Here is a 12,706-nt window from a genome sequence, read left to right on the forward strand (position 1 = left end):
TAGTTATTTCAAGAGCGAAAAGGGCTATCTAGCTAGAAATGAAGAATTTGGAATAAGTGAATACCCGAGGAATATCTCTTGCCCTAGAATTGGTCATGACCAGAAAACAAAAGCAGTGTAACATTAAGTCCAGGATGCTTTACCTTAGCACACAAAGAGCTGAGCAAGTTTAAGCTACTGGAACTGTTTTTCTTGGGGTTTTATTGCTGTTGATTGGTTGTAATTCAGCAGTAGAATATTTGCCAGAGGAGCTAGAGAGTCCAGTTTCAGTCCACAAAAACGCCAATGATTTATTTATTGCTATCATTTAGGGAAAGGGCAGTAGTTGCTGGTTCTGAATATTTAACACCACAGGGAAAAAGCAAGCCATTCTGAAGTGTTCCACTGAAGTGCTACAGACCAACATGTTCCCCCCAAAATCTGAAGCTGAGAGCTGTGCTGGCTAGCCCCCGGCATATTTCTATGGAGATTGATGCTTCTTTTTCAGACCTCCTCAACCTCCATTTCCATGCAGTTATGAGCAGCTTGTTGAAGAAATCCTGACTAGTCCCTGTGCGGTGACCTGTCGTGAAAGCCCACGTAGGGCGATGAGGTGCGCCTGCAACTCAGATGCATGCCTCCATAGCATTCATCCTGGAAAAATTGAAATTTGCTTTATTTCATGCACAGTTTACAATAAATCCCAGGAGAGCAGCAGGTGAGAGAGATTAGCATCAGTGCTTTTCTCTTCCCAGAGGTAGCTACAGTGAGATTCCTTTTTAAATGCTAAAGGACTGACTGTCCTGTTCTTAATAGCTTCCCCCCTTTCTTTTCTTTCTTTCTTTCTTTTTCTTTTTTTTTTAAGGGGCTTAGGCAGTTAGCCTCTGTCTCTCTGACTACTAATTGACACAACCTACCTGGCAGTTTCTCAGAGAATTGCTCAATGTTTGGGTAACAGACAGGCCACAGCTACTCACGGGCAAAAGGGAAACCAGGAAAAGACAATTTTCCAGGCTTTGTCACATTCACTTCTCTAGCAGAGCCCTCTCTTTTAATTCATCACTCTGCTGTAGTGGGATTTCACTGCTGATATTTGCTACTGAGGAAATGTTCTTGACCACAGATGGGACCGAATGCCGGGAGAGGGCCAGCACGTATCTCTGTCTCCCCGAGGAGCCATCCAAGAGAAGAGCTCTTACAGGAGCCCATGCCTTTTTGTGACCCATGGTGTCTGTGAACCACCCCCAGCAATACAAAGGGATAATCCTCACCTCCCAGGTAAATAGAAGAAAACAAACTGATGTCATTTTTAAAGGAGAATGTTTCAAATCTCATAGCCAATTTGCAGATAGATGTTCTAGCTGTCCCTGTTTTAAGTCAGCATTTACCAGCAGAAGCTGTGGGGCTAAGGAGCCCAGAATTCAACAGCAAGTTCAATACGCAGCTTGGGACCTTCCTGATATTTTATTTTCTGAAAAACTCTTTTTGGATGTTTAGGGAAATAGAAGCTAAAAAAGTGAATGCCTGAGGACTGATTATGGGTGATCTACATCCTGGGGGCTAGACCATCTACCAAGCCTGTCACTCCCCATCTTGATACAAGAGTACAATTTAATCATTAGTGTCTGCCCTCTAGCTGTAGTTGGTGATTTATTGCAGGATGAGGCTTCCTAGGCCCCAGCTGAGCGGAGATTTGTGAAGGTGGTGAATTTTTCTTCTGGAGAGTTCGTTATCTGGGCGGTGAACGTTGCTTCCTCATCCTCTGAAGATGAAGGGAGCTTTGAAACTGTGAGCTCCCTGGGGTAGGCACTGCTGTTCATCAGAGGGCTTCGTCATGACTACAGTATAAAAGTTAAATCATTATTGCTAGAAAGGAAAAAAAAAGCATGGGGAGGTAAGCACTCAGTGCCAAGGGAAGGAGGGAGAGGAGTCACAGACATCCTCAGATAGTCTGAGGTCTGCTGCAATTCAGTTCATCTGAGGTCAATTCATCGCAGTGCACCATTTTCTCTGAAGTTCCTTGCGATCGACGAAGCTGCTGCAACTCGGGTGCTTCCATCCCCTAGTGGAATATTTTACCTTATTTCAGGCACGGAAGCCTCCTTAATACCAGGCAATTAGGCAGACAATGAAGGAAAGACATTTTCATAGCATATTCACACCAAAGGTCTCTGTGAGTCACCCCAGGAGCACCTTCCATGAGAGCAGTGTCAACTCAAAAGGCTGAGCAGTGTTGCTTGGAGGGCGGCAATAAATTGATTAGCCTCTTTAAAATTTCTCATAAAATTGTATTAACAAAACAGTAAATACATTACACAGAGACTGTGACCACAGGATGTTTACATAATGCCCACTGTGGATGAGTACTAAATACCATAAAAGACCTGAGACCCCCCCCGAAAAGTCTACAAGTTCTGGCTCTCACAAGGCAGCTGAAGCACCGTATTTCTCCTCCTCCTCCTCTTCTTCCTCTTCTCTCTCATATTTCAGCCTCAGCATGGTGCACTTTGCTGGTGGTTATTGCAATTCCTATTGCTAGGCTTCCATTATCGGAAAAGAGCTGAGCCAGGGAAGTGTTCAGCACAAGGCAATCCCCGTCCGAAATGACAGAGTCAACACACTCCAGTACTGATCTGGGGGTCGCTTCCCACTTAAGGCGTCTCTGATTCCTGTTGAGCTCGAGCCGGTAGGTGAAGTTATCAGCTTGGGTCGGCGTGCCGATCAGCATCATCGTGGCGAAGAACTGAGGGTGACCTTCGTACTTCTCCTGCTTCCTGAGAACCAGCAAAAACTGGTGGCCAAGGCAAGAGTGCATGATGATCCAGTCTGTGGGTGCAGGCAGGTGCATGTCCGTGGCCAGGAAGACAATCTCTGCCCCCTGAAGGATGTTAATGCGGTGCATCTGTCTCAGATGCGACACCACCACCTCCAGGTGCCCTTCCCATTGGCAAGAGAAGAGCGGACACGTGCAAGGCACCAGCTGGGGGTCATGCACCGCTTCGTGGTGGTGGCAGGGAGGAAGGCCGTCTTGCTCCGTGGACGCCTGGGCAGCTGTGCAGCGGTTCGACACATACTACAAGAGAGAAATGACGTGTGATAGCTGGTGAACAAGGAACTGGTGCAGATATATAGAAGGTGCAGTCCCAACAGAAGCTGGTCAACTGAAATCCCACCTAAATGACACCGGTGGGACCGTCAGGAACGCATCGCTTTTGAAATCAGACTGAGACCAGGGCAATCCAGGCCAGGGTTTGCACAGCAAAGGTGCTGGCAGTTGCCTTGTTCTCCAGGAGGAGAGAAACTGGCTGAGCCTTGATATGTCACTTTAAATGAAAGTGATGTATGTGCTTAAAGAGCAATTTCATTAGTTCAGAGCGAAAAATCTGATTAAAAATAAAAAAAGCACAACAAAACAAGGACAGCATGGAGCATTTTATATAGTTACAGCTCTTGCAGCTCAGAACAAGGAAATGAAATATGTATAGCTTTATTACTCTTTAATGAAACACACTATCAAATAGAGGCATTTTTCCTGAAATAATATGCTTTATAACACATATAATTTGTGATATAAAAGTCAATTTTTAGCATATAAGATGCCCTCAATGGATTTGTTACCTAATTGTGTTTTCCTCCATAAATCTGAAATGGTTCTCAAAGGTGGATAGATGGCAATTTTAGGACAATCTTACACAAAAGTTAATTTGGATTAAGGTAGGGTGGTTAACTGAAAATGCAGTAGCTCTTGCAGAAAGGCTTCACGTGAGGACTAGGAAACAAACCACTCTGTTTCTATCAGGTGGATGTTGTTGAAGAGAAACTAGTATGTCTTATTCAACCTAAAGCAAATGCACACGTAATGTTGTTCAGGAAGAATAACGGCTCTCCTGCAATGACTCTACGCATAGACACACCCTAAGGCACAGGCATGATGGTCATGCTTCATCCTACCTAATTTTAAGCATTTACCGCAGCCATATGAAACATAAATCTGTTTACTTTAGACTGCCTGTGCAGTCAATAGAGGCAGGCAGGCACTTTGAGGGGTTGATTTGGTTCTTAGGTGGAGTAATTCGCCTCCTAGATGGGGCGCTGCTGGTAGGCACACGTGACTAAGGCTGAGATCCAATCTGTCCAGTTGCACCTGAATTTTAAGCACATAAATGTAGGAGGACATTGTCTCCCTCTGAACTCCTTTGAGGACGTTTATAGGAAAAGATATATTTTTGTGTAAGAAGTAACAGTATATGTATAGATGTACATATATATATATATATATACATATATACACATATATGTGAATATATGTACGTGTGTGTGTGTATAAATATTTACTTAAATATATGTTTTAGGAAAATTTAGGAAATTCACCTGATACTCAAGTGAGAGTGATTACAGTTTACTATGGGTTTCTGACTTAAGCACTGTGGTTAGGTGGGATAAGTTGAGGCTTTTATGCCCATACATCAGCCCTGCCTGTTGAAACCCTGTAATTACATCAGCATCTTTCCTCAAAAGGTATAGTAAGTTTCTACACAGGTGATTGCAAAGGACAGCTTGAAAATACAAACTGAGCATAACCGTGGGATGTCTGCTTTGGCGCAGCCTGGAATAGAAGATCTAAGAGGTGCAGGGGTTGTATCCCAATGCACTGCAGGCTCTAGGGCTACTTCCACCACCAATACCTGCAGTGAACGGTGTGGTGAGTACCCCACAGGGAGTAGAGCAGGGGGCAATTGTGCAAGTGGTAATTCGGTACCTGAGGCCCAACCCTTGTTTTCTCATCTTCCACCAGTGCAGGTATTCACAAACCAGCAGAAACACAAAAAATCAGAAAATCTACTGCTAATGGTCAATCTCTACCTTGGAAGCAAATAACCTTAAAGTTGTGATTTAAGATTTTCTGCCCCATGTCTATTCATTTTAATATATGTACTCAAAACAAGGGGAACAGCGTTAAGGATCTAACATCTAACAACCTTCTCCTTGCCATATCCAAAGTCATAGTGGATATGGGACTTTACTAGGCCCTACTGGAGTCTGTAGGTGATGAGATCCAAAGGCCTATCTCTCACCGACACTTATGTGCAGCAGAAGTTGGTTTTCACTGGAGAAAAACATAATCCAGTACAATAGCTGCTAGACGTGTTGCAAATTTTATGTTGTCACATCTTTCTATGGGTGTCTGGATGCCATTCATTACAGCTCTGACATGGTAGAGAAAGTTTTCTTACTGCGACCATTTTTTCCCCTCACGACTTGTACTTTTGCTTTCCACGACATTTTGGAAGGCCATCTCTTGGGTGAACTGTCTCGATCCTTAAACGAGCAGAGGTCTCTTGCCAGCCAGGACTGTTAAGTCCTGGATCTCCATTCGGCTGTCTGGGGGACACCACAGCCAGGCGGGGTTATGCATGTTGCTATGTGCGCGGTTCTTCCTAATAGATCGGGTGTCAAACAGCAACATTTCTATTTCCTCTGACATTTGATATAAGGAATAGTAGACTATTTAAGCACTATAATTGAACCATGTAGCTTTTTAGTTGGAAAATTATTACTTCAAACTGTTATGTTACTGTTCTACTTTTTTCACCTCATTTTTGTTTATTTTGCTGTATAAAATTCAGGAGTATCAGTTTTCCAAACAGAGATAATGAATCGAGGACTGATAAATGACTCACATTATCTGGGAAGTAAAGCAGGTCATTATAAACTAATCGAGGTTTGTGGCTTTCGCTGCCTGCTTATCGTGGTGGGACTGCTGGAGAGGTCTGGCTCCCTCTTAATTCTACATTAATTTTTGCATCCATTAGGATGAAAGTTATGGCTAATTTAAACTCTTTTGGTGAAGGAGGCTACCGGCATGGCAGATCGTAAAAGCCTTTTAAGAAAATCCCTGAAATGCTAATTGCCTCATAAAATAATTCTAATCTCCCAATCTAATACAGTGGGTGTGAGCAATTACTTTCTCTCACCAAACTGTTAATGCAACATTAGTGATTATACTAATTAAAACTAATGAACTCATACTCACAAGCTGATAAACGTCTCAGCCACTCGACAAGTTCCAGCCTTCTATCCATTTTATTTAACTCCTCTTTTGGAAGATGAATCTTAAATTAACCTCTTGAATAACATTGAAAATGAGATTTTGAAATGTGAAGCTTTATAGACTGTGTATAATTCCCCTCCAAAGACTACCAGAGTCAGAGAAACCATCTCCACTGAGGATGTAATTGAATTTAAAAATGCATTCTCCTAATTTGATAAGGTACCCTAGCATGGAGTACAGTGGTAGCTCATCCATCTGAACTGCATTCAAGGTAAGAAAATACAAGTCTCTCCGAAAATCATGTTATGACAATCTTGTTTCAATGGCTCAGGAGCTGGGAAAATAAATTGCAACGAACAATTTAGTCAGTGGATCTCACTTCTTTCCTTCATTTGTGATTTTGTGTGTGTGTGTGTGTGTGAAAATAAATCACAGTTCCCTTCAGCACATTACATTTTTGAAACGTTTTCATGAATCATTTCAGCAAAGGATTTTTGGTCTGAATTTCTTCTGTTCAGGTTTGCTCCAAATATTTGCTATTCCAGCACACACCACATGGTCTATTTTTATTCTCTGACTAGGTGAGAGTAATCCTCAAAATCTAGTTTCTGAATTTTTGAATATTCTTTTTCTAAACTCTAAATTTTGTAATATTTTGACAGAAATATTTAAAAATTTCCTTGTCCAGAGGATCTATTATTTGAATATTCACTTACACTTTTGAGGTGTAAGCCTGACTGTTGGGATACGGTGCCTTTGCTGTTCTTTTGCATTTAATTATGAATTGAACCTATAAAATTGAAATGCAAAACAGGCATAAAAATGATCACATCAAACATATAGATGTTTAAATAAATATTCTGGGGCATTTTTTCCGTATTTAATCTGCTCCAATGTTTTCTTTTCATCATCTGTAAACTAATTGCCTAATAAAATTAGGTTTATAATGTTGTTCTGCCAGTCCAATTCTTTTCTCAATAATCTTTTAGCCTGTTGGCTGATTTCAGTCAAATTTAACAGTGTGATAGAAGTCTCAAAGATATTAATTTTCAGTTTTGTGAAAAGTGGCACAGGCTGGAGAAGGATTACCCTTTTGGGTCTCCAGAGAGGAATAGCTTACCGCATGGGCAAAAATACATTGTCAGATATGAGATAACATAAACAACTGCAGCTTGAGTATTATTAGACACCAGAGAATCCACATGAGACAGTGCCTTTATGAACAGGAGAAAAGGCTTCAGTCGGAGTGCTCTTCATTAGACAAAAGATAATCCAGCCACGAGACACAAAACCACAGGAAACCAGGCTCTGCTGCTCACAGAACAATCTTCCTTTAATGATGTGACTTATTATAGTGTAATTCTTTGTAAGAATAATTCATTTTGCAAAGAATAGGTTTATAAATACCTGATGTATTTTTCAGGAATAATAAAAAAAAAAAAAGCTTATATTTGGACCTGGGATGCATGGCTTCTGGGGCCTGCTTCAGGCTTTCTACAGACTTTCTTCTAAAAAGTGGACAAATTGCTCTACGTACCATTCATCCGTTCTAACTTTGACATCTGAGAAGTAGACTGCTAAGTCGGAGCATCACCTCCTTTTATAGCCCATGAAGACCTCGAGACTGCGATTCAGTTCATCCCAAAATAGATCAAAAGCACATTTCTCTGGACATCACTCTCAAAATGCAGGTGGGATCGACCCCATCCTTGGAGGCAGATCTTCTGCTTTGCAGCTAAGGAGAAGAGCAGCCCATTTCAGACAGGAGGGAGTTATACTGCCATAGGGTGCTTCTCAGTATCATATTGGAGACAACGTAGCAGGGGAGAGAGAAGAGGACACCTCTTCACACACAGGTGTAAACCTGTGGCTCCTTACTATTGTTACACCTCTGGCCACCGGTGATTCAATAGAAAGCTAGGGGAAGGTCAAAGGGTAGATCTGGTAAAGGAGCTGAGCAGTACAACCAGGCTATGGGTGGACCGCAGGGTCAGGATTACCACTAGCTAGTTTCGGAGGTAGACATCCTATCATCCTACCTACCTATAGGTAGATGCTGTTTGCTAGACACCTATATCTGATAAGCCACACTGGCTCCCTCTTGAGTTGACATTTCAGACCTTCTGGGGCACGATTCCTCTGCCCTGTTTTAGTGTCCCCTTCCCCAGTCTCGGCGCCTATGTTCATCGGTGTAATGAAAGTCGCACTGCCCTGACGGCTGCTGTCTGACCCTGAAGATGCCCCACCTCAGAGAAGGCCTCTTTGTTTGGCAGATAGTTTCCCAAGCTGTCCAGCTCTGTGCCTCCACACCCAGGCAGAGCTGGAACACGTAGCTGGAACATGAGCCCAGCACCGAACACAGGAACATGTAAATCCTGTCACACGCAAGCTACAGAGCATCTCTAAAGCATATGCACAATGCCAGGCCCTTTACAGAAGCACAGCTGTTACTCCTTTCATTAAAAACACGTCAGTAATCCTGTTTGAAGGTGTCAGCAGCCCTGGCCAAAGTGAGAAATGGGAGAGATGAAGAACTGATGCACAGAGGGATTAAAGATCCAAATGTACCTACCATATCTAGTTGGTCAGCTTGCATCACACAACCCACAACTTTTCAGAGCAAAATTGCTCATATAGCACTTGGTATCTTCCAAATGCAGCCTTCATTAACCTCTGATGCAGCAGCAAGTGAGAAATGGGATTGTGCACCTGCATAGCTACAACCATATCACAGGAAACACAAGAGTGCACTGTGCTGGCTTATCCTACTGGGAAGGCTTAGGGCTCACTAGTCCATCTAGCAAAATTATGAAAAGTTCTAGTAAATCTAGAAAATCCATGTGTGCTGTTTACTTTTCTCCTAGAAAAGGATCCAAACCCGTATTCCCTTGGGAATTCCTCAGTCACATGCAGGATGTGGGAGACAAGTAGGGACTTATACTGACTCCAGGTCACTGTGAACCCCCAAACTCAAGAATGGCAGGGCCAACAAGGGGTGGAGAAGATATAAGTATGCCCCTGCCCCCACAGTTGGGGCATCCACCTGGAAGAGAGAGCTTTGGCATTGCTCCTCATTCATAAATAGGGACACCTTGTATATTTTAGCTGGTGAACACTTTAGGTCAACTATGGTGCAAGTAGTGTAAAGGAAGGCAGCACCGCCCATCTCACAGGACATGCAGGGGCCAGCTCCCAAATGAGTCCCTCGAGCCCTGAATTCTCTGTTGCTTATCTCTCCTGGGAGAGATCTCAGACCTTGAGACTGCGGTGTATGAAGAGGGTGAACTGCACCACCGTGTCTCAGAAGAAGGACCTCTGCTAAGTTCCTTGAAGGAGTACTTAAACGTCACCATTCCGCGATTTCCAGTGTTCCCCAGTGTTATAAATGGAGTCTAGATGTTTGAGTCAGTTACTTACAGCAATGTATGTAATGTGCAAAAAATCAGCCTTTTATATGTTTGCGAACACTGCACTGCATGCTGAGGAGAGCATCCTTACGAGTGAGGACAACTGCTCGCTCTCTATCCAATCGATAAGGGCATCTGGCAGGAAAGCAAGTGCTGTGAATTATCATCCTTTTCCAGTCGCTTTACATTTGCGTAAGTGTGTTTTGTTGGTTGATCACATGCAACTTTGCAAACACTCATTAATTCACCCATGGCCCTGGCTATTTGCTTGGGGAAGTCAATGGTGTAGTCTGAAGGCCATCAAAGTGGAGCTTTTGAATGGGGTCATGCATAAAATGGCAGAGATGGTCATAAAGCTTGACAGACATGTCAGACATGACAGCCAGCTCTAACCAGGAGACAGTACTTTTACTTTCTACCCCATCCAGCTTTTGTACACCCTGATCCGCTGAGAGGGAATCTGCATCTGCTCTTTTTGTGGGTCCAAATCCTTTCCTCCTCAGCCAGAGCTTTTTTGCTGAATTATAGGAGCCCTAGTAGGAACTTGTTCCAGTGTTTCGCTCTGTCAGTTAAAGTAGATAAAACTCTGTGAATTCTCATGCAATTCCCAGTTCCTTCAATGGCTGAGATTGCGTGTTGTTCATCTATCGTTTCCTCCTTTATCAGTGATTTCTGGTTTCAAAGTCCCATATGAATGAATGTTCTCCCTTTTGCTCTCTGCCAGCCTAGAACTATACTTCAGATTAAGCATATTCAAATCAAATTTATTAAATATAAACACTTGACACTTTGACTCCGGGGGCTTATTACACTCTATTTTATCTATGGTGCGAGGTCCCTAAACGTCCCATTTTGGGAAAAAAGGTTGTATGGAGGACATCTGAGCACCGCTCTGGATGCTCACGCTGCTTGTTCACAACTTCAGTGACAGCCGGGGACTAGGAAGGGCTCTGCTCACCCCTGCTATTACAAACCCACCACTACCTACCTGTGCTAACAGTGCTGTCAGATAAGGTTGTTCCCATTCTAAGATCCGGGTTCCTATTGTGCATAACTTTGTAAAACTTAAGATGTTTGGGGTGACACCTTTCATAATGGGTAGCTGATTCAGGCTAACTTTAATGCATATTAAATTACATGCATTACATTTAATGCATATTAAATTATATATGCACCCACACAGGCACACACACGTATATTTATATATAGAGTCATAGCACTTGCTGACCTGGTTTGGATGTTTCTGAGGATAACACAGTGGGGGAAAATGTGTTGTTTTATCCAGGCTAAAACATTCCGATACCCTTTTTATTTAAAAAAAGACTCTGAGGGTGGAATTTGGTGGTGGTGGGGAAGCCCATGCATTTTGAAAACAAGCTTATTTTTCCTGTCCTTGTAAAAATAGTCCCAAATTTGAGAGCGTTTTGAGACCTGACTATTTTTTAAAACTGGCTCTGAGGAGAAAGGAGTTCGCTTAGAAAGGAGTTCACTTTGTCCTGTTTTTTTTTTTTTTTCCTGTGGAGCTCATGCCTGTGGCTGCATCTGTTGGAGCATCACAGACATCTGTTGATACCTGTGATGTGCTAAAGTATAATGGCAGCGTTATTTCTCAATTTAGGGACAAAGAATTGAGGCACAGAGGGATTAAAGATCGAAATATACTGATCATATCTACTTGTTCAGCTTATATCACACAACACTTGATTTTTCAGAGTAAAATTGCCTCATAGAGCGTTTGATATCTTCCAAACACAGCCTTCATCAACCTTAGATGCAGCTACAAGTGATCAGATCTAAGGCTTTAGGTTGAGCAACTCAAGGTTTAGGTTGAGCAGAGATCAAATGACTGGCAGCCATCCATGAGCAGTTGGCTATAAAGGACTTTAGCATCACACGGGGCTTGTCAGGCAGAGGCATGAATGGAGTCCAGTTCTCCAGGGTAATGCGATATCCCCCGCTACATTGCCCTCCGACCTGCCATCGCTTTTCTCATTTCTACATACCTTCCATCTTTTGTAACAAGGGACACAGCTACCCCGGCTGTAGGAGAGCAGCCGTGAAATGTGCCATGAGATCTTGATGCTTTTTGGCTTTGGGGACACCAGAGTCTGAGGATTTCTATAGCCACATCCTACAGTTTCCAGCCGTTAACTGTTTTGCCGGCACGTGGAAAGAAGGTAAGAGGGCCCTGGGCCTGCAATTTTGTGAGAGTGTGTCCAGGCGTGCAGAAGAGGGTGGAAAGGTCCCAGGTCCCACCTTGGCCCCCTACCCATGGCAGATGCCTCTTGGCAAGAGCTTCACAGCGACTTTTGGAGTTTCTGCTGAAAAAAAAAAGGCTTTTGCTTTGTGTGTGCAATGTGCTACTCATATATCTTTTCTTACTGCCATCCTCCTCTTCTCTGGCTTCTCAGGGCACAATCCCTTCTTTTCATCTGTATGGAAACTGACTTCAACAATTTTATAATTCTCAGCTTCTTTCTGCCTCATAAAAGCTTTACCACCCACTAGCGCCTACATGCTATTTATACCCACCACGCAGAGACTGATGCTCCAAAGAACGATAAAGTAAAAAAACACGAACAAACTAGTCAGTCTTTTAATTGTGGTCTTCATTTAATTTCTCTTCTGCTGTTTTTAGTATGCTAATGAGATTTTGTAAATCTCTGAAATGAAAGAAAAGAGAAGGAGCCGGGGAGGGGGGAACCCTCAACTTCTTTTGTCAAAAGCTGTACTTTCATATCCGAAATTAAGAAGTCCAAGCCAGGTCTCATGTTGGGGATTTATTTAAAATTTTAATTACACAAAATCCTATTCATTATGAAGGCATCAGCTGAATTTCTTAAGCAGTGAACAATAGCCGCAGCTTTGGCAGAGGAAATAATTGTTTTCCCCACTATTAAATGGCAGTGAGAGTCCAACTTCAAGCTCATTTTGCTAATCTCGCTTTGCAACATAATCAGGCATGACTGGGTAACACAGCGCATGGGATGTGTTAATAGCTCTTCTCATGCTAATGACACACCTCTGCATACACAGAGAAAATGCTGTTTTAGGTCCTGTCCACGCTATAGCACCATACTTCTATGTGTCAAAGAGGAATCTGAATTTTAGAGGAGACCACAAATTTTCAGAGTTGTTTCGGGGGAAAAAAATTGTTTTTGGCAGTAGTTACAGATGTAACAAAAATATGTTGACATATTTTAAATGTATTCCAGATGGAAAGAAAGACATTATTCTCAAATTCTCAAAACACCCCCTGCTTGCTTTT

At 42.7% G+C, this 12,706-nt stretch overlaps 1 protein-coding gene across 1 annotated transcript in view; it reads right to left on the minus strand.

The window, feature by feature from the left end:
* Nucleotides 1-837: 837 nt before the first annotated feature.
* SIAH3 (siah E3 ubiquitin protein ligase family member 3) overlaps nucleotides 838-12,706 on the minus strand; it is a 49,103-nt gene continuing 37,234 nt past the window's right edge. Inside the window, exon 2 of the mRNA XM_009682790.2 lies at nucleotides 838-3,052. Coding sequence (XP_009681085.1) covers nucleotides 2,459-3,052 — 594 coding nt within the window. The 3' untranslated portion in view covers nucleotides 838-2,458. The remainder of the gene's footprint in view (nucleotides 3,053-12,706) is intronic.

This window comes from Struthio camelus, chromosome 1 (genome assembly GCF_040807025.1).
Source record: "Struthio camelus isolate bStrCam1 chromosome 1, bStrCam1.hap1, whole genome shotgun sequence".
In the NCBI taxonomy this organism is placed as follows: Eukaryota; Metazoa; Chordata; class Aves; order Struthioniformes; family Struthionidae; genus Struthio; species Struthio camelus.